We start from the raw sequence: 21,893 nt of genomic DNA on the forward strand, positions 1-21,893 counted from the left end.
TCAATGAGTTTTCACTGTTAAGTTGGTGAATCTCTCTCTTTCTGTCCCCTGATGTTGGCAACCGTTTCACACGTATCACAGGGTAGAATGAGTAAAAATAAAAAAAAACTAGCTGCACTGTTAATACAATAAGATAGTTAAAAACAAACTAAGGAATTAGTACACCAGATCTCTGTGATTTTAATAAATGAATATAAATGTTGAAGCACACAAAGCAAAAGATGAAAACAAAATCAAATTATATTACAGACACCATAAAGCTAGTTTCATTGAATACATCAAATACTTTTTTTTACAAGCCCATCATTTGTACATTAGGTAAGTGTACAAAAACAGTGGATAACACAACAAGAGGATTTTTCCTAAGAATTAAAAGAAGAAAGTTCACAGTAAATAATTACAAGCTGAGAATTTCCTATACTTTGAAAGTCTGTTGCTCATTGTGATAACAAAACTTTAAATTAGAACAAGAATAGACTCGGCTGATATTTTTCCAGACCCTCAGGGCACTGGGTGTATTGTGTTAGAATCTTGACAGACGAGATGGTGGGGTGGGGTTTACACATTGAAATATAGATCAAAAGGATATAAAAACCCAATGAAATAGCTGTGATTCTAGCAAATCTATGTACATTTATTATTTGAAGAGTTCTGCTGGGCATTCCTTGGTGAACATACATTCTGTTTGCAGTATTAAAACCACCATTTTACCCAATTTATCGATGAGCTCAGTGTAATAAATACTCTTCATGCTGCTTCACACATTGGGAAAGGAAATCCTATGTCCTGATGCTGTATTCTTTACACCCCCGTAACTTCCTTTGGCTGTGTAAGAAATGTAGGAGGAGGGCCCTATGCAGATAGCACATGAGAATGTAAAAATGTGTACTTACTGAGCAGTAATGCAAACAGGAGATACAAATGGCTTTACTAATACAGACTTCGGCATTTCAATCAAGTCTGGCCCTTGAGTTATTATTTAACATGTTTTTCATAGATTCCACCATACCATACAAACCTAGTTTAAGTTTACTACGCTAGCACATAATGTTAAATTTTGGGGTATAAAAGTTACTGTATCACAATCCAAGATTTGGTAGAAAACAAAAGTAACTTTGCAATTAAATCAAGAAATAAAAATTCTGATGATGTAATTTACAAATTTAGTTTTTTGCAAAAACACTATTTGTAAGCACAAATTTTAAATGGGGATTGGACAGATCTGATCATCCTGACCGTTTCAAATTTTTTTAATGAGTTTTAAAACTTGAAATTTACCCTGTTAAATTCTATAGAGATGAAAAAGGAAACACTACTAACACCGCAAAGAAACTTTGTCTTGCATTGGGAAAAATCTTGAGTACGTTTGTACCATAATTGTGTAGGGGCTTGATTCTGTCATCCTTACTTAGCCTCACTCCCCTAGTAGTGATAATGATTCTACCATAAACATGGCAGACTCAAGCCCTATATGATTACATAACAATGACTTCATTTGGATTATTTTTACTTCAATACAAAACTCATGTTGTGTGTGTGATTGATATGGTTCAGTTATCAAAAATCTTGGTAGAAGGAAGAAAAAAATGGCAAACGCAGCTGTTGCCATTGAAAGGAGACAATCTCTCTTTATATTCTAGAGGGTCTATTTTTATTTTACGCCCCCAGAACTCCCACCTTCCCTAACACAACTCCAAAATTCCAGGGTAAGGGAGAACTCGCTCCCTGGAGGCCACAAAACAAGATTTTTTTTGTTCCCACCCCACCTTTTTTTAAACAATAGAGAACATTATTAACTAATGTACTTTTCATCCATGGGTGTAAGAAGAATATGCTTTCATGAGGAATTTATAATCTGTTATGCCTGAATGTCAGCCCTCAGTCTGCACAAAGAACAAGTGTTTTCTCTACATTCCAGTATTTACTGGTGTGGGCAGTTTAGATATATGTTCCTAGTGGTGCATGGGATGGAAGTAGTTGGGGAGACACCACAAGAAAGGCAGCAGCAGAATAGCTCAAACTCAAAGCTGCACACTTGTTACAAAACTGATTCAAGCAACATAAACAGCCCCCACAATACATTGTATTTCCCTTTGTAATTCACTCTAGGAAGCATTTTCTGCAATATCTTATGCACCAAAGCCATCTATTGAACTGTGTGTGCAGCAAAGCTGGAAAACTGCCTGAGTTCTTTTTGGATTTTTTTTAAACTGCTTTTAGGGTCACTCATTTCTTTTCTACCATTCTATATAATTCAGTAGTTAATTTCTTTTGCTTTAAGTACAAATGAGAATATCAGATATCTAGATTTGCTCTTATCTATACACAAATATATGGAGCACAAACCTTTCCTGACACCCAAACTATTCAAGATGACTGTATGACACTAATTTTAAGCTTCATGAAACATTAATTGAAACAAAAGACCGAGAAACTTGTTGGATTCCTGGAGTGGATTCCTAAGATATGTTTTTATTCATCGGCATTATTGTTTCTGGGAACAACAATGAGATGCTTTGGCACTAGAAGTCAGGATTGCTAGTTCAAAAATCATCACTGACTTTGGCCAAGATACCTGTTCCTATGTGCTTACAGCTTAACTCTGTAAGGCTGCACTTTAAAACATTAAAAGCGGTTGTTTAAAAAAATCAGTTTTATTCCTGGCTTAAAAATTGTTTGGACTCATGCAGAAAGCTTTGTTTTGCTCTGCAGGCACTCTTTGCTGTTGAGATTTTCTACTCCACTCATTTCTGCCCTTAATTTAACAGAGCGCTGAAGATCAACCAAGATGACAATGAAAGTACCTTCCCTTTTGTTAGTACATGACTACAAACTGACCCCTCAAGGTAAATTGATTCACAATGATTGGTAAATACAGGAATCCACAATTTACACCCAATTTAGATCACTACCACCACCACTGAAAATTGATTTCATTTTTATTGCTACACAAAAAATATCTGCCTCTATTTTTTCTGCGTGCAGATTCTAATACTATTTTACATTGATCTACAAAGAGCATTTATATACTGGTTTTTAGATAACTCAATGCTGTAATTACACATTAATAGCAAGAGTTGAAGCTAGCCAACCACATTCAAGAATACATTTCAAATCACCATCAATATCAGGAGTGACTTATGCCTATTGCAATGATAGCAAGAAAAGCCAAGGGATTCTAAGAAAAGAATTTTCCCCTCATCAGGACAGTGGCTGCTCACTGCATATCATTAGCTGTTGTACAAACAACATTGTAATGTTTTGCCCTTATAGAGCTTTTCATAGGTGGGCAAACATTATAATTCCCCATTTACAGATGGAGGAACAGAGATGTTAAATCACTCATCTAATATCACCCACAAAGTCAATGGTAGATCCAAGAATAGAACCTGACTCCCAGTCCAGTGTCTGTCACACTAGGCCATATGCTAATGAAAATTAATACAAGCTATACTTCACAGGTACAGTAGGAACTTGCAAGTATGTCTGATATCAAATCACAATTTTTTTGAGTGTATGGTTTGATTATGGTCTGAAATTCTCAGGTGTTCTGCACAACAAAATGTGATTACAGCTGTTTAGTTTATTATTAATTTAACGTGTGTGCAAGTAAACCTGCAGTTGGGAGCATCAAAAATTTTCATTGAGGGAAGAGGATTATAAGAAACTGCCCCCAAAAGTGAGTATTTTGTACTACATGGCACATAGGGATGAACTTCATTTCTTCAGCTACCCATCAGTGTGATATTTTCTTAAAGCAAAGTACCCACTCAGGATTACTGTAGCAAAAAAAAAAAAAAATCAAACACAAATGAAGACAAAGTCTGTTGCTGTGTGAATGTAACAGATCAGTAAGATTAAGCTCAGAAACAACAGGTCAAGGAACCAAAGCTTTAAGGAAATATCAGCACCCTTATAAAACTGTATATACTCCTGCCCATTCCAGGATTAGTACATTACTTTCTACATCTCTCAGCACCTCTGTTTCCTGCATGAGTGGTTTTTTTTTTTTTTTATTTAATCACAGTGGAGATGTTTTCTTATGCTAAATTTAATAACTGTTAACACTCAGAGGTCACAGAAGTTCTGGTATTTAATCCACAGATGTTTGAAGGTACAATTGTGATTTATTCCTCCCTCCTATGCAATCAGGATCAAATAGCTTGACCACAGTAAGTTCACATTTCAGAAGAATTTCTGGCGAGTTATCCCAACAGCAACCACATTCACGTCTTACAAAGCTGTACTGATTTTATAATACAGGCTGGTGAGGCAGATTCCAACAAAAGAATGCCTCATACAAATTAGAGAAGGAAAAAGACCCATTTTCAAGTCCATCCCCCATACTAGTGCAGAATTGTCATAAGATTGTCTCGTGCTTCTGTGCCTGTTAGTTTTGAGAAACATTTGACACAAAATGATCCCGACAGAAAAAGCAAAAGCAGCCTGAAGCTTCGTCCTAAATTGTTCAATATACCGATACTACACCACTTATAAAATGTTCACAAGTCTCTCAGGAATGTCTCCAGAGCCACACCCTGATTTATAAATACTCTTGATTTCCAGACACTGGAAGAGTGGTTCTGCCAAAAACTGATAAACGTGCTCTGTCGCAAGCTCATAACATTTTCTACTGCTATGCTTTTGTATTTCTTACTGAAGCCAAACATATCTGACACCGGCAATACCTTCCTGTTCACTAAATCAACTCTTGCTCTATGGTGGTTACCTAGTTCACCTCTCTCTTCTCCTACCCTTTCTTTTTAAATTTGTATTTTATGTTGCTGTAGCTGTTCTATTCCTCAGAGCTCACCTTGCCCGAGCCCCTCCTGGGAACTTGTTTTTCTCCTCCAAAGAATCTGCCCAGCGAGTCAAGTAGACCCGAGTCTCTGTGCCTTGGAGATCCATGTCTAGCATGGTCTATGGTGCTTGCAGTTGCCATTTTTGATCCGTGCCGGAAAGAGGAGCGTTTCTGTGAAGCCATCAAATCCGAGTTCTCTGAAGTTGCAGCACTGTCCTCTTGAATGGTCTGTAGCTCGTCTGACTCTGAGGGCCGATCTTTGAAGGTGTTGTCCTCCCTTCCTGGGGCATCTCGGGAAAAGAGGCGGATCAAGTGGGGGCGACCAACTGTGTCAGCTGGGTTGGCCTCCTTCCAGGCATTCTTTGAGTCTGCTGTGCCCTTGGAGTCTGTCACCGCTGTGCTCTTAGTGGAGGTCCCATTGTTCTGGTTCACATCTGCCTCTCCTATAAACAACAAGAATGAGATATGAATACAGGCCTATGAAAAACAGAGCACTGGAACAATGCTGCTTTCTTTCACTTGCCTTGAGTTAGTTTTTTCATGCAAAATCCATAGAATATGTTCTCTCTCTCTCTCTCTCCAAATGCCTTTCAGAGAATTAATCTGTCTTGCAACTGAACTGTGTTCTCACATTTAACTTGCACTGGGATGACATAACTTCTTTTAGGTTTTAAAATTAGAATGGTGGTCAATATGTTTGGAAATGGGTTAATAAAAATAGCTGAAGTTTGTTGTAAATTATTGCAATTATAGCCTATCAAATCATTTCAATGTTTATGTTGTAGGTGAGCTCTCTGTTTTATTATCATGTCTCCAATGGCCATCTCAGTACCTGATGTAAGAGGTGAGAATTTTTTATATTGACCACTCTTCTCACTATTTCTAAAGACTACTGTACGTGACCATAAAAAGGTTTGGACTGTATTTCCACTTCAACCCCTCTTTGCGTGACGTTACAACTTTTCTAACTTCTGAGCTGTATGTTGTGCAAGATGGAACTCCCACTGGTAGGAGTCTATTACAATTCTTTAATGTATAAATCCCCATTGAATCTGAGCTACATTACTATTATTTTTTTAAAATCTCTTTGCCTAATTTGTTCCCCAGTTTCTTCCAAATGTAAAAACCACAAATTGCATTCCCCAATCCCCTCTTCAAACAGGTCTTCACTTTAGATAATCATATTGTCATCCACACAGTCTTATCTCTTATGCTAGTTATACTTACAGGTCTGCTTGTAAGAAACATCTTACCCTCCTTTTTCCTCACACCCACCCTCAGTGAAGGGCCCAGCCTGCTGCTGTTTAGTAAAATGACAAACATTACACTCATGCCAACTTTTCTAAGTTGGGTTACATTCTAATGTGCTTCAGTAAGCTATTTGGAAGTCAGAGGGAATGTCTACACTGCAGCTGGGAGATATGATTTCCAGCGTGGGTAGGCTCCAAGTTGCAGCCCTGATGGCAGCTCACCCTGGCTGACCTTCCCGGGTCCAAGCTCCAGCAGTGCCATAATGTCTACACTGCTATTTTTAGTGCACTAGCTCAAGTCTGTCTACCCATGCTGGGATTCTCAGCCCAATTCTGCAACCCTTACAGAGAGTAGCTCCCACTTCTGTTGACAAATTGTGAGTTGGTGTAGACTATGTACTGCAAAATCAAGCAAATTTCCAATGAAGAGTAGTAGTAAATTAGTAACTTGGGAGAGTTCTTCAGCAGTCAGCCACAGGGGTTTTTTTTTTAAATGCATGAAGTAAATGAGTCTCCTGATTGATTGCAAAGAAACCTTATTATTAGAAGTGATTATTCATCTGGGATCAGGATGATGAAATAAACCCAAGTCATTGACAAAACTTCCACTGACTTCAGTAGGATCAGGAATAACTGGGCATACGGTGTTCGTGATTTCTGTTGATTACCTCATGAAATTCCACAATTTGATTTGATAGTTGCTGCACTGAGAAGCGATCTGGTTCTGACTATGCCATGATGTGTGCTTTCTCAGTGCTTGTCCTTTGCGGATTCAAGCCAGCCCTTTAGTATTTACATGGCACTGAACTGCTGAAAAGAAGAGTATTTTGGGGTTATCTTTCTTTTATTAAAAAAAAGTTTACTAAAGTAGTTTTAATAGGGACAGATTCAGAACAAGGCCACAACTGATCATATTGCAAACACTGGGCAGTAAAATTACTCCAAGCAGATGAATTTTAGCTGGATGACAGAATTAATCTGCAAATACAGACTTACAACAAATTATAACCTGACAAGTATGAATTAGTAAATCAGCTACAGTTTAACTTCCTGGAGAAGGCTAATGTGTGTTTGTGTAAGGCATGAAATTTTGGCTATGACCTCAATTGAAAATGTGTCAACTAGCTAGAAAGGCAGTTCAGTTCTTCCCTCCACTTAATCTTTTTTAAGAATTATCTTCAGGGATGCAATCATCAATTAAGGCTTTCTGAACTGAAAAAAGAAAGCTGTTTATTAAAAATATTGCAGCTATGTTCTTTTGCTTTCTGCAGTGTATTTCTTTTTATGCTGAATATTCCCAAGGTACTTACACATTGGTGCCCTGAAGGATCAAAACTTTACCAGATTTTGTTAGTTTGTCACCATAGCTTTCCTGATGGAGTGAAGCAGGATGCAGTGGTTTTGGGAGCAACAAACAATAACTAATTTTAATGATTTAACGCTGGTTTAAATTCTATACCATCATACAAATTGAATTAAGGAGAAAAACAATAGTGCTATTGTATTTAATTAAATGCATTAACAAAACAGCAGAGCATCTGCATACTAATACTTCTATAACAGTTGTGCTTTGTGTCACTGAATACAGTTATTTGTAAGAAACAAAGAAGGGCATTTGTGCCATAAAAGTAGCTTCTCTCAACACATAAGCAGTGAGCTATAAAGTGTAAATCTTTTCTGTATGCTTTTAGTTTAGCAATGAAAGCATGCATTTAATTTTTCCTTTACATTTTTACTGTGTTAAAACCCTATTTAATGTTCAGCGAAAATGTACAACGGAAAAGACAGTCTATATTTGAATTACATTAAATTACCAGCAGCCATGAATTCCTTTTCCAAAGTGTGTGTATATGACATATATGTATATTAATGACATAGAACTACTTAATACAAGGTATGATCTAATAAATTACTAATAAAATGTCTGCCAAACTGCATTTCAGTATTGGTTTATTAGATAATTAGAATTTTTAACTTTCTTTAACTTTATAAAGAAAAATATTCCATCATGAATTCAACTGACTATAACACTGATTTTTCCCCTTCAGGTGAGGGAAATGGAATGCGCCACTTACAGTAGTGAAAGAGAGAAGATTTTCCTTGCTACAGTAACTTAAGATCTATTGTGTAGGAAAAAAGGAGCCTAATCTTTGCAACAAAAAAAAAAAAAAGAGAGAATCCTTTTGCAAGATATGGTAATTTTGGCTATAACCATGGCATGGAGCACTCCACAGACTTTATCCCAAGAATATTACAATACCTACTTTGCTTTAAAGAAAATATCGGGCCTGGCTGTGGAAGGGAGATGGGCGTAAGGAGCCCCCTCTACCCCTGCATCCTCCATGCAGTGCCCTGGTGGGCAACCACCCCAAAAGCAGTAGGAAGGAGGTGGGACTATGGTCCTGCACTTCTCAGGAAGGGCCAGTGGAGCTGGCCAGCGACAGCAGGAAATGCATGCTGAACACACTCCTGGAAGGTTGTGAACCAGTTGTGTCAACTCCCAAAATAAGAGGGAGAGAGCAATAGGAATTCCAGCGCATACAGAAATGGAGAAATCTGAACAGTTTTTTTTAAAGAGGCAGCAATTCCCAGAGCAATCCTGACTTGTATAAATTAGCAGAATGCTGTATTTTTACATCTTCCAAACACCTCAGGGGGTCGCAAGCTGTCAGCCTCCACCCCAAACCCGCTTTTCATCCAGCATTTATAACGTTGTCACTAAAAAATATCCATGACAAAATCTTAGCCTTAATCATGGGAACTGATCATGAAACATTAATTACACTCTCAAAACAGGCATTTGATCTGAGATCTCCATTTAATTCCTAAGGAAGAGAATGATTGTCAGAACCCAAATGTTTACCTATTGTATGGCTAAGCTTGTGATCTAAGGGCTTGTCTGCACTGAAATGCTACAACTGCCACTGCAGCGCTTCAGTGTAGACACTACCTACACTGCCTGGAGAACCCCCAAGTATTCTTCCAGCAGCCTAGCACTGTCTACACTGCAGGGTTAGGTCAGTTTAATTATGCTGCTCAGGCTGATGGATGCATCATTATAAATTTCACATTTGTTCTCTTCTCATGACGATTTCTGAAAAGATTTGAGAAACAGGGAAGAAATACTGCAATTTCTATATACTACTGGCATCAGAAGGCCTGATCTTGCAAACAGTGCTGAGTGGAAAACATCAAACACCTTTGGCTTTTCAAAATTGCAACACATTTCTCAAAAATCGTATTTGACCAGCTTATAGAGTAGTCAAATTCTTCCAAAGATTCAAAATTCTAATGAAAAGCACTGAAACTGAAAAAATTTCTGCATTCTTTTAGCTCTATGGCCAGGTATATCAGTAGTGTGAATGTCAAGGCAAGTTCTTCAAAGCATTTCTCTCTGCCAGCATCACCTCAAGTTCTTAGACTGCTGTTGACTTTGGCTAAGCCCTAAAAGTGTGCTGTTTATTAAACACAGAGCTGGCGCCCACTGCATACCGCTAGGCTCACCAGCCCTTCATACGGAAGTACTGAATAATAAGGGGGAGATGACTGAGGCTTGTGAGATTATTATGTAGATGAGGGGGAACAGTTACTTTCACACCCAGCCTCGAGGGCTGTCATATGCAAGGGCCACAGCTGGTCCAGGCCATTTCTGTTCAGCACTACAGCTTCTCGGAGATAACACTGCTCACCAAATAGTCCTGTCTTATCAAATTTCACAGACAGGTCCGGCAAGATGATGGTGGATTAGATTTCTCTTATCTGTGGACAGTCATAGGTCATCCCTCAGCGTAAAACAAGGGATCTCTTGTGGCTTTTTGCTAGAGCCCTCTTTTTGGAGATGGCACAGAACAACCTACCCTAGCTGGAGCACTCCCACTGCTACATCCCAGAAAGGGTGCACCACAACCTACTTTACAGCAGGCAAAGTCCCACATCCGTCATGCTCCTCTTCTGAGTGTTCTGAACGGAGCAAGGTGCTAGCTGGGAGAAGTCCCTGTACTCAAAAAAAAAGCAGTGATTGTGCATGGTCCCTTGTGTCTCCTGCCAACGAAGGACAATGGACAATCCAGCCTCTACTGTGCACTACTATTGCACTACGGATCACAGGAGCATTAACTGACCCTTTTTGAAACAGTTCTTTTATCTAAATGCCTCAATAAGATTTTCAGGGAGGAGACGAATTAGATTTTCATCATTACATTCCAGCTGTAAAACTTGATTCATCCTCACCCCGCCTTTGCAAAGCAAAAATATAAGTCCCATGCCTGACTCTACAGTTACAGTCTGAAGACAACTGGCCAACAAGCATTTACATGTAATTACTGGTTTTGTCTGACGCTTGTCAAAATGCTGAAAATCATTTTTAAAAGCACTCCTCTTTGGGATGGATTGCATGCAGTATAATTACACAGAGAACAGTTGGTAAAAGTTCTCTAAGCATAATGCTCAGTTAACGTGTTTAGCCATTACATAAACGTTATTTTCCCCCACGTGCTGGCCAAATGGATGCTGGTGCACAATGCCAATATGTCTCCACAGCAGCCAAATCATCATAAGACCCAGATGAATTCGTATTATGCCAATGCTATAGTCTTGGTCAAGAGGGCACTTTTATTATAAACCTATTTTCGTCAGGTGCTTATTGCTTTTGGAAAAACATCCTTACCTCGAGGTGAAATTTTGGGATTAAAATTCTAATTAGCCAGTTTTGAACTACCCCAGCCTACAAAATAAAATGTTCACGTGCTTTTTGTTTTACACTTGGGTAACTCAAAATCTGCTTTCTTCTAGAATTTTAAACACACAACATACTTCAAGGACAAACTGATGTTTAGTTTTAGAAATATAATTTTGTCATAGCAGCAGCCATACCCTCTGCTGTCTATGCTGGCTTCCTGTACAATGACAAAGCAAGTTAAAGGTTTCAGTCCTTATCTTCAAGTTGCCCTGGGCCCAGAACATATAAAAGATTGCTTAAAACTTTGGAATGGAGATCCTGGTCAACAGCTCTGCTCTTTCTCCAGTAAATAGGTTTGAAAGGATTAGATTTTTGTCAGTAACCATTGATTTCCCTGTACACACTCACACAAGTATATATACTTCCATTGATAATGACTGCATTCTCAAGCAGCACTTTTCTCATTTTAAATTTCAGTTTGATTTAAAGATATGTACTTTGTATATTTTGACATAGGATATTGACAATTTGTGTTAATGTTTATAAAGCTTTAACTTTTTGAATTTCAGTGTCTGTCATTAAATTATCTCCCCCCTCCCAAAGTTTCCATGACTTTAAATCAATAAAAATTGAAAAAGTGCTTGAAAATAAACATCAATGTTATTAAAAAAAAACTAAAAACACACACTCAATTCTGCCATGCCTAAGAATAAAAGTAAAGCTTGTCTGAGCAGGAGACAGAGTTCCCAGGTGCCAGTCTCAGATTGCCAAACAAACTCTCACAGGATCTAAGGACCATTAGAAACTTCACCTCTAGGTACACTCCTCTCTCGCTCACGCACGCACTCACACACACCACCATGTATATTTAAACAAAAAATAATAATAAAAGCCCTACTCAAACACTACACTGCATACACAATTCTCCTCCAGGGGAGAGGATGAGAAAGAACAAACCATGTAAGACAAATACTAGTGACTTAATGTACTAGTGGAAGGTTCTGAGGGTGATATAAGAACCTATACAGAATAAAAGAATGGCAAAGAAAGGGCCTGATTCCCCACTCGATGAAACCAGACTTGTGATTGTGTAACACTCTTGACTAGAGTGGAAGTGTTCTGACATAAATCTGGTGAAACAGAGTGAAGAACAGATCCAGTGAATCGTTTGGCATGTTTCTCCTTAAAGTCCAGTTACGGCAGTATACGATATAAAAATAGCACCCTCTTATTCAACATAACTGTCTTGAGGTCATAACTACTTGGTCTACCAACAGAGATGCTTTTACTTCTGTTAGCAATGTGCTGACTACAGCTATGGAAAAATGAGCTGATTCTGCTCTGCTTGTTGCATTAAAAAACAAAGAATGGCTAAATTCTGATGGAAAGGATTTTTTTTTACTGTTGCTAATTTTTAGAGCTGATGCGGAGTTTGATTTGCAAACTTTCACCTGAAATTTCATGTGAAAGAGAGCCTGACAGTGCCATTTTTAGTTTTTCACTTTCCTTATATAGTTCTACTCCGACTGTAAAATGGCATCCTGGTTTTCCATATTTAGAATGTCTAAATAATGCTAGATCTAATTTGATCTACTGACAAGTAAAAAGATGGTTTCTCTAACTGCTAGGCCCTGACAACTTTTAAGATCTAAAAGTCAGGCTGGTTGCTTTCTGGCTCATGCACCATCCACAGGTAAAGATTCTCCATGCCCAGTTCTACCCTCTGGCACTGAAGGGCTGCAGAGTTGTAACAGAAGAGAGATTGGCCCAGCAATAAATTACTTGCTACACAAGCCCCCCCACACACACACACACATTTCACCACGAACAATCTAGCTCACACTGTTTTGGCTCTGCAGGGCTAACACCAATGAAAAGCAGGGGGGAAAAAAGCCCATGAAGTAGTCTTGACAGACACCCCCACCTCATAGATTTTACCTTTTGTGTGGTCATTTTTAGAGAAGAATAGCACTTTATCAGGAATACAAGCTGCTGAGCATGACATCCAGTTACGTTAATCTAATGTCTATCAATGGCAAATAATGATTACAGCTATGTGAAACCCAAAATCAGGTGCAATTCATCTTGCCTTTATTTTTTCCTGCCAGCACAAAACTCAGCCCAGGTCTCCAAAAAAGCATCAACCATTTGGCAAAGTTGGGCTGAATTTCATGCCACGTAGGATTCCCTATGGAGGGGCAATCAGGTGGCCTCTTTCCCCTTTCAAAAAGGCTGGGCACAGGCCAAGTAGGCCTACTTCTTTCAGATCTTCAGAAAATCTGTTTGGGGGGGGAGGGAGTGTACAGGCAAGCAGGCTGCCTACTCAGAGTTTTGCAACAGTGAGACCTGCCTTTACTAGGTGCCAACACTACCTCTGGACTGGGTAATTATCTCACTCTGGAGCTGAGAAGTCCCAAAAAACAATGTAAAATGCCAATAAACATAGAAGTGCTCTCTGTGGTATCTCAGTCCCTAACAAGTTCATAGCTTACTCTAGAGGCAGCAGTGTCCAGTGGGACCTTCTGGATTTTGCTCATCTCCTAGAAGAGATTACAGAGGAGCACTCTCTTTTCCCATTCACCCCCACATTGAAAAGGAAGGAGCTGTTGGGGGCGGGGGGGTGAGGGAAGATAAGAAACGAGGTGGATTTTTCAAATTAGGAATGCTAAAGGACTGAATCCAGGAATAAAAAATTGTTTAAGGTGGAAAGTAAATGAAGTTCATGGGTGCTTTTAATGAACCTTTGCTTTGAATTGTTAGGTTTGCCATATCTAGCTCTGGGGGAGCATAATGATGGAATCTGAGAAGAGAGGAATCTGTCAGAGCTGTACCAATCCATTCGGGGCCTTTCTAACTTAGAACTGTCTTAAGACATCAAGAAAAAAAAGAATATGAACTTCAGAGGATCAGAAAAGACACTGAGTCATACAGAACTTTCAAAGCATTTTTGTATGGACATATTGTGTCCTCATACCAGAGTAGGTGTGTAATATACTGCACAATGTGTCCACTTGTATGATATGTACAGGTAGAAAGCCCACACCCAAATCTTAAATGAAACAATGACTGAAGACTTAAAAGTCTCACTTCCATAAAAACTAATGATAGATTAGATAGCTATTCTTTATTAAACTCTGCCAATTTAAGTACAAGCAAATAAACCATAGCTGAACTTCAGTAAAAGCTATCATGCAGGGATGTTGAAAGGTTCTCTCTTAACATGATTAGCAATCTGCTTCCCTGGGAGACAATCAGTGAAGAGCCCATTGATTTCAGGAAGTGATTGCAGCACTTGAAACTTTCTTCTTTTTGACATATGAAAAAGTACTATTCCTCTAAACCAGTGGTTCTCAACCTATTTACTGTTGTGGGCCACATACGCAGTTCTGTGTGTCTTATGTAGGCTGCGTCTACACAATATATACATGACCTGTATGGCCCTGAGGATGTCACATGGGCCACAGCTGCATGCTGATTGGGCCACAAGCAGCCTGCAGGCTTAGAAGCACTGCTCTAAATGGACAGTGCCTGCCCTTTTCCTTGGCTAAATCTCACTTTCTGCATGAAAAACGTGAGAAAATGGATGAAATTCTCAAAACTGAAGAAAAAGTCCTGGTGAAAATTTTGCAACTGCACCTTTTCTATGGTGGAAAAATGTTCCTTGACCACACAAATCATTTCTGCAGTAGGGTTTCCTTTTAACAGTTTTTTCTGGATTTCATAAAATAAAGCCTGACATGCTCACCTACAGAACAGCTATTACTGGCCTGGTGGACAGATAGCGGCAAGCTGTTTCTTTCGTATCGGTACATTAAATCTCTAGTGGTGACTAGTAGGTGGGATTCACATGGGGGACTGAGGCACCGAAGTCAAACATTTAGATCAAAAAACCCTGCTCTGCCATTCCAGAGAGAAGTTTCATGGCTGTGAATCCACAGTGGAGCAGGTTCCTCCCCATGGCCCAGAGTTTGGCACCTAACTCCCTTTGAGGGTTGTGGCTTAGGCCAGACCCTTATTCTTGGCATTTCTTACTGGCTAACTTAAGTGTGCTGGCTTCATGAATCCCTTTTTAAAAGGCCTAATTCTCCCCTGGCATTGTACAGAGAGCATGGGCACCTAACTTGCGTCTGTGAATTGCACCCCCCCCCCAAGAGTCCCTGACACAGGGGTCATGCTGGGAGTAGGTTTAGACCCCCCTATCCTAGGATCCAGGGTGCATCACTGCTGGAAATATAAGGTTTGTCTGATAGGTAGGATAAGACAGTAATAGTTGGACTGATTGACTAATGACATACAGCAAGTGTGCTATTTACTTTGCTTGCTTTGTAAAGAATACTAGATTCTGTGGAAGATTGTTCTGTGTAAAGCCCCTCCTATTTTTCTTTTTTCCTTCCCTCTTCCAAAATCTTTTGGGCAATAAAGATTTTCATTATTTAAAAGTGGCCAGCCATCTGAGGGCATTTGACATGTTTAATTCTACGGATTATTTGCACAAATAGCACCAACATGCATGGGTCCTTGAGCATTCTGTTCAGTATGAACATTTCTGAAGTCACTGGAGATTTTGCTCCAGCACTAGGCTGAAAAGCTGTCATACTAGTATATCTCCTGTGTAATAAACGGTCACCCTTTTTTGATGCTTTGAGAGTTTAAATTGTTCCCTTTTGGATTCAAGATGACATTGAAGTACTCATAGCAAAGGAAAAAAATAAAATGTTATTCCACATCTATGGTATATTTGAGTATTCAAACTAATGCCACTTGATATCTATCCTTCTAGGTCATATCTTTCTTCTGAAGGATCCCATGCTACAAGCAAGTTGGGGTAATGGCTACATATCAACCTCTACTTTAACTTGTATTCATCTATTTAAAAACAATAACCATGTTGGATTATTTGGAGAGTGTCAAGTGACAAAGTGTTTAGCTCAAGTCTAAAAAAGCTGTTGGCAGTCAGCATGTGATATCATTGTAAATGTGAATTTATTTATTTTTTTGCCTACAATGATTCTCAGTAAATGTGCCATTCAAAATATTTCAGCACATAACTGTACGTAAGTGCAATAAGGTACTGTCATCATAGTAAACTCATTCCAGTTAATGGTCTGAGGATGGCAGTGATTAGATGAATTTCTCATAGAACATTAACACTCTTATAAAAATAAGTTGCTAACTATACAGGGTGATGCTGAGGGAATTATTGCTACGACACACCATTTAGTATATTAATTAGCAAGGCTTCATTTGTTTTTCCATTTTAAACGGTAAAAGCCAGCTAAGATTTATGAAATAAAAAATTAAATTGACTAAAAATAGAAAGTAGGGTTTTTGGCAATGTGTAGCTGAGCAGGAACAGGGAAACTGATATTTTTTTAAAGAAAAAGACTTTACAGTTTTATTTTTTCCTTGTCTCTTTCTGATATTGGTAATTAGCAAACTGAACATAACATGACCATACATACTGATAAGATTTCATATTTGAGGGCTGTACCTTAAGCAGATTGTACAGGAAGATCAGTTTCCATGAAACTGGCATACAGACACATTGTACATTCCCTGGGGCAGGGACCACGTCATACTACACAGGACCTAGTATAGTGTTGCGCATTCTCTTCTTGAAAGGATCATTTGGAAACTACCACAGTTTAAATAATAGCGATGGAATTAAAATGAATCAGAATTCTTGATTTGGTTTATCAGCACCGATAGCCTTTTCCCCTCTTACTTGACAAATCCTATCAAATAGAAGAAATTTCACCAAACAACATCAGCCACTATGGTTTTCATTCAGAATGGTTAATTACATGAAAATGTAAGAGCCCTTTAAATCTCTGTCAGAATAACCATATCCTGCAAAAAACTCCAAAGACCTTGCAATTCACAGGTAGTACCTTCAAATTACTGTTTGTGAAATGTAGTTAATATCCTCTTGTCCTACGCTGTTTGGCTGCTGCCCTCAAAACTCCAAACAGGGGAAGTTCAGAGGCAGTAGCCAAGCAAAGCAGAGAGATTTGCATTCCCATGGATATTTGAAATAATTGTGGAGCGACTATACATATACCTCCACTACAGCTCATAAGGACACTCTTCTAGAGAGCAGAGATGGGCATACTGCAGAGTTAGTGAAAAATTACTTTACAGTTACTATAGAAGTAGAACGTGCACATGCACAGATGCACATACCACCACTCCTCAGCTGAAGAGCAGGAAACAGCATAAATAAGAAAAAAAAAGTGTATATGACCCCTGTGCGGAGGTTACTTGAGAACTGTTTTCCAAAAGAATTAAATATGCTCTACAGTAAAGACTTATGTATTCTTCTGCAAATCCAACACAGAACATCACATTAGCTACTACAAACTCTATTACAATTAGAGAGTCCTACGGGAAAATGTTCCATCAAGTAAAATGAAAAATGCCTTTACATAACTGCACTGACCATCTACGTGTAAACAAAGCATGCAATTCTAAATACTCAGGCACAGACCACAATAGCCAGAAAAGAGTCTTGGAACTTTCCATTTGCCTCTTGGCTGTATTGAGGAAACACAGTCTAGCTTTCACTTACTATTTTAAGCAAAATAGGCGTTCAAAAAGTTAAAACAGTCCCTGGGGGAAAAGTAAAGATTTTTTTAAAATTTAATTCTGTAATTAAAACCAAGTCATCATCTTAGATTAAATTCCAAATAACTAGCTTGCAGGAAACCTTAAGCATTCTGCATTGTTTCACATGGTTAGTTCTCTATGTCCGCTATTAACTTACAATGAGCTCTAAAATGATGCCCACAGGGTGGCTGATATCACAGTGGAATTCTGAAGTGTAGGCCTGGTCTGTAGCATATCCTCCTTATTTTCTAAATACTTCTGGCATTGACACTGTTTGCTTAGAGTTACAAAGGAGAGCACAGAAAACGAACAAGCCTGTGGTTGAAGCTAGTGGGATTTGCCATGGCATATATTTGGAATCTATGAGAGGCATGTGGCAGCTCTCCATACAACCCGCAGAGATTTTTTTAAAAACTTAAACAAGTGAATTTTATCCACCCACCAGCTTCAAACAGAATTGTTGCTTTGTGTTAACAGAACATATATTTTTTATTTATCCAAAATATTTCACACATAAGAGTGAGCAAGGGGCATCATTTACAGTGTTTAATGATCATACTCTGTTATTTTATATTGCAAGATTGAGTTGCTTATTGGAATAAACAGAATTTCTTACAGAAATAGTTTGATTGACTTGTATTAAATAAACAAATGCTTACATGTTCTCTCTCTCTCTCTGTCTCACTGCATTATTGACCTTGTAATAGAACAGCCAGATTGCAAACCTTGCCGGCATCAAAACAAGTTACAGGATATTCAATCAATAGCTTTTAAGATGGACAAGCACAAGAAAGTAACTAAGGAACGATTGAACTATTCAAAAATAATCTGTGTATTACTTTTTGGAAGTATTTCCCACATAGCCACATTTTTTTTCCCCTAAATAAGCCATCTTTATGTAAGTTTAATGCATAATGTTAAGAAAAATATTTGAAGTTATTCTGGCAGTAAGATGGGAGGACATGGCCTTTTTTATTTTATTTTTTTTAAACACCTTAGACTTCACAGCATAAGTGAGTTCTCAGAAGGTATTTGAATGAGGCAAGAGAGAGGACTACATTAACTGGTTCTGGAAGGTCATTCCACGCATGATGGGCAACATTCTTGCTACAGCCTCAGGGAAGACTGGCTGTAGGTACGTATAGTAGTCAGTAGTTTTCCGGTATAGGGTGGTGTTTATGTGACCATTGCTTATTGGCACTGTAGTGTCTAGGAAGTGGACCTCTTGCGTGGACTAGTCCAGGCTGAGGTTGATGGTAGGGTGGAAATCGTTGAAATCTTGGTGGAATTCTTCAAGGGCCTCCTTCCCATGGGTCCAGATGATGAAGATGTCATCAACGTAGCGCAGCGGTGTAAGGAGACGAGAGCTGAGGAAGCGTTGTTCTAAGTCAGCCATAAAAATGTTGGCATACTGAGGGGCCATAGCAGTCCCGCTGACTTGAAGGTATAAATTATCTTAAAATCTGAAGTAGTTGTGGGTGAGGACAAAGTCACAAAGTTCAGCCATCAGGTTGCTGTGATGGTATTGGGGATGCTATTCCTGATGGTTTGTAGTCCATCTTTGTGTGGAATGTTGGTGTAGAGGGCTTAATTTGCGAACTGGATACCATCAGATTAAGCCTGAATAGAGACTGGGAGTGGTTGGGTCATTACAAGACCTAAACTTAATTTCCCCAGTACTAATTTCTCCTTACTGTTACTCACACCTTCTTGTCGACTGTCTGTAATGGGCCACTCTCTTACCACTTTAAAAGTTATTTTTCCTCCCTTGGTATCCTGCTGTTAATTGATTTATCTCGTTAGACTGGCCTCACACTTGGTAAAGCATCCTTTCATGTACTTATACCTGCTCCTATATTTTTACTCCATGCATCTGATGAAGTGGGTTCTAAAGCACGAAAGCTTATGCCCAAATAAATTTGTTAGTCTCTAAGGTGCCGCAAGGACTCCTCGTTATTTTTGCTGATACAGACTAACACTGCTACAACTCTGAAACATTTAAAGGACTGAAACTCACATTTGTCATCCTTTTTGTGATGTCACATTAAAGTTCAAACTCTAAAATGCTTTCTGCATAAAAGTGGACATAAGCAAAAATACACTAGCTCAGAATAATGTACATTTGCGCACTGCCCAAGTGCAGGAGAGAGGGTGGCATACAATACTAGGTAGCTGTATGTTATATTCAGGGTAAGTGGAAATGGACATGCTTGGATTTTTCATGCACATTTCAGATATACATTGGGGTGTCAGTGGTTTTTTGGTATTACCAGTGTTTAAAAACTTTCATTTAAATAAGTACTATACCCTTTTGGTCATAAAGATTCTTCAATGGGTTTCTCTGGATTAAGAGTCCTTCATTCCAGAAAAGTCCAGTACACTCTACAGTTCTAGTAATGAACAACTTAAACATTTTGTTAATAGTAACTGTGCACAGCAACAAAACTATAGACTGTACATTTGTTCAAGAGCACAGTTTAGCGTATTTAGCTGATTCCCCAGCCATCAGACAGTTTCCTGATCTAATCCCAGATCAGCAATGTTTCTTAGACTAACTGCACTTCAGACTAAAATTTTCACTTTGGATAGATGGGAGAAGGAAAGAAGGAAACAGAACTGAAAATGGGGATCTCTCAATCCCTAATTGCATTCAGTCCATAAAAACACAGTCAGAATAATTCCAGGTTTTATAAAACTAGGTTAAGCCCCCTTCACTGTTTTTTGCTTTCCTACAGCAAATGGGCTATTTCCTCTTGGAATCCTGACATTTTCTTCCTTCATAAAAGATTTATGTTGCTATGACTCTTTGTATATTTGATATATGCAAGAAATATATACTACATCCATTACTGAGACCTGAGATGCCTCCCTCTGCTTACAGAGGACAGACCATTGGTAGAGCTGTGGAAAACTACAAAACAAACAGGCAAACTGTATTCCATAGATCAGCCTTCTGAAAAGAGAGTCAAGTAACTTTTAATAGCATTTGAATTTTTAGTTTTGCTCTTAGAAGTTTGAAAATACTTATTCCTTATTGATTTTATACTTTTTTTTAAAATAAAGTAGGGGAGGGGATTGTTCTGTATTTTGAATTGAGTCGAAGTTACCTGGCTGTTGCGTCTACAGCTAAATTCTACACATATTGTGGCAAATGCTGTCACTTGTGACCAACCTGAAGAAATGAGTTTGGGGCAAGCGGTGTAGATTCCTCTCCATCAGGCCACGGGGTGGTTTCTATTATCCATTCCAGCATGTTTTAAAATGCCCCTCCACACAGACCCACAAAGAGCAAAGCACCGCAGTATATGGCCCATTTTGCATTCTATTGACTATTGTGAAGGGAGAGGGACATAGGGGGTTTTTTGTTTTATTTTTTGACATAGTGCCCTACCTGGCTTGTCAAGATTTCTTTGTTTGGTAGCTCCATAATCAAGTCTGTCAGCATAGCTCTGGAAATAGACTTTGTTAATTGCTTTTGAAGAATGAGCAGACGGAACAAAAATATTCCAAGTCCTACCACTAACAGTGGGTATTTTGTTAAAGTGTACATGTTTTGTTAAAGTTCTCAGCACTGATGGTTTAAAAATTCCCAAGATTTTTAAAATCTAGAAGACTCTTTGTAACCTAACAATTCTGAAGGTAATATAGGGGATATTTTAAATCTACCCTCCTTCTATTCTCTTCTCCCTTCCCTTCCCTCCCCCCATAACAATGTTTATTTAAAGGATTTCTGAAAATATTGAATATAGTAGGAGAAAAAAAACAACTGAGATTTCCTCTATAGAAAGATTTAATATTTGAGACAACATTTTTCACATGTCTCAACAACTGATACTAAACTTGATTTAAAATGTCTGGATGCCTAAGAAAAAGATATGTTAGATATAAAGCCTATCTTCCTAATTTATTTTAGGCAGGAGTCAATCTCTTTACAGTGGCCTCAGTGCAGTCCTAAAAATCAGAAGGGACAATACCTGAAAACAAACAGGGAGTTACAACAAAAGGAGCAATGAATACAAAATGGCTAAACGAGCTATGAGCTGATCAAAATTGGCAGTGTCCTAGGACAAACAGAATGTTCTACAGAAAGAATTTAAATAATAGAAGAGAGCTGGGAATGAAATGTTTGAAAAGAGCAATATCAGAGACAGAGACAGAGAGAGGACTATTTGTTTTGATGACTAAAAGGCAAGAGAAAGAAACATTAATTCAAACATTCAAAACTCAATACTAATAAACTTGCCTGTATTCCTGAAATCAATTTCTTCCCATAGAACAGGGAATCAAAGCACTTACATAGGGTACAGCAGATTCTAAAAATATGTCTATCACTAACCACAAAATCCTATGTGCATAATATTAAATGTTTGGTTTTAAGTCTCTCCCCAACCTGAAGACAAGTACAATATGCAATGTTCCAGTCTCTCAATCCCTTCTGCTACTCTCCCATCACAAGCAGCCAGTCTCTGTTCTGACCTCCCCACCATCTGCCAATCCTTCCTGCCACCTCTTCCCATTTAAAATCCTGGTCCCAATATACTCTCCAAACTATCCCAAT

At 38.5% G+C, this 21,893-nt stretch overlaps 1 protein-coding gene across 1 annotated transcript in view; it reads right to left on the reverse strand.

Moving 5' to 3' along the window:
- Positions 1-21,893, reverse strand: part of MBP (myelin basic protein) — a 171,171-nt gene that overhangs the window by 27,421 nt on the left and 121,857 nt on the right. The window contains exon 5 of the mRNA XM_077810528.1: positions 4,814-5,244. Coding sequence (XP_077666654.1) covers positions 4,814-5,244 — 431 coding nt within the window. The remainder of the gene's footprint in view (positions 1-4,813; positions 5,245-21,893) is intronic.

Source organism: Eretmochelys imbricata, chromosome 2, assembly GCF_965152235.1.
Source record: "Eretmochelys imbricata isolate rEreImb1 chromosome 2, rEreImb1.hap1, whole genome shotgun sequence".
NCBI lineage: Eukaryota > Metazoa > Chordata > Testudines > Cheloniidae > Eretmochelys > Eretmochelys imbricata.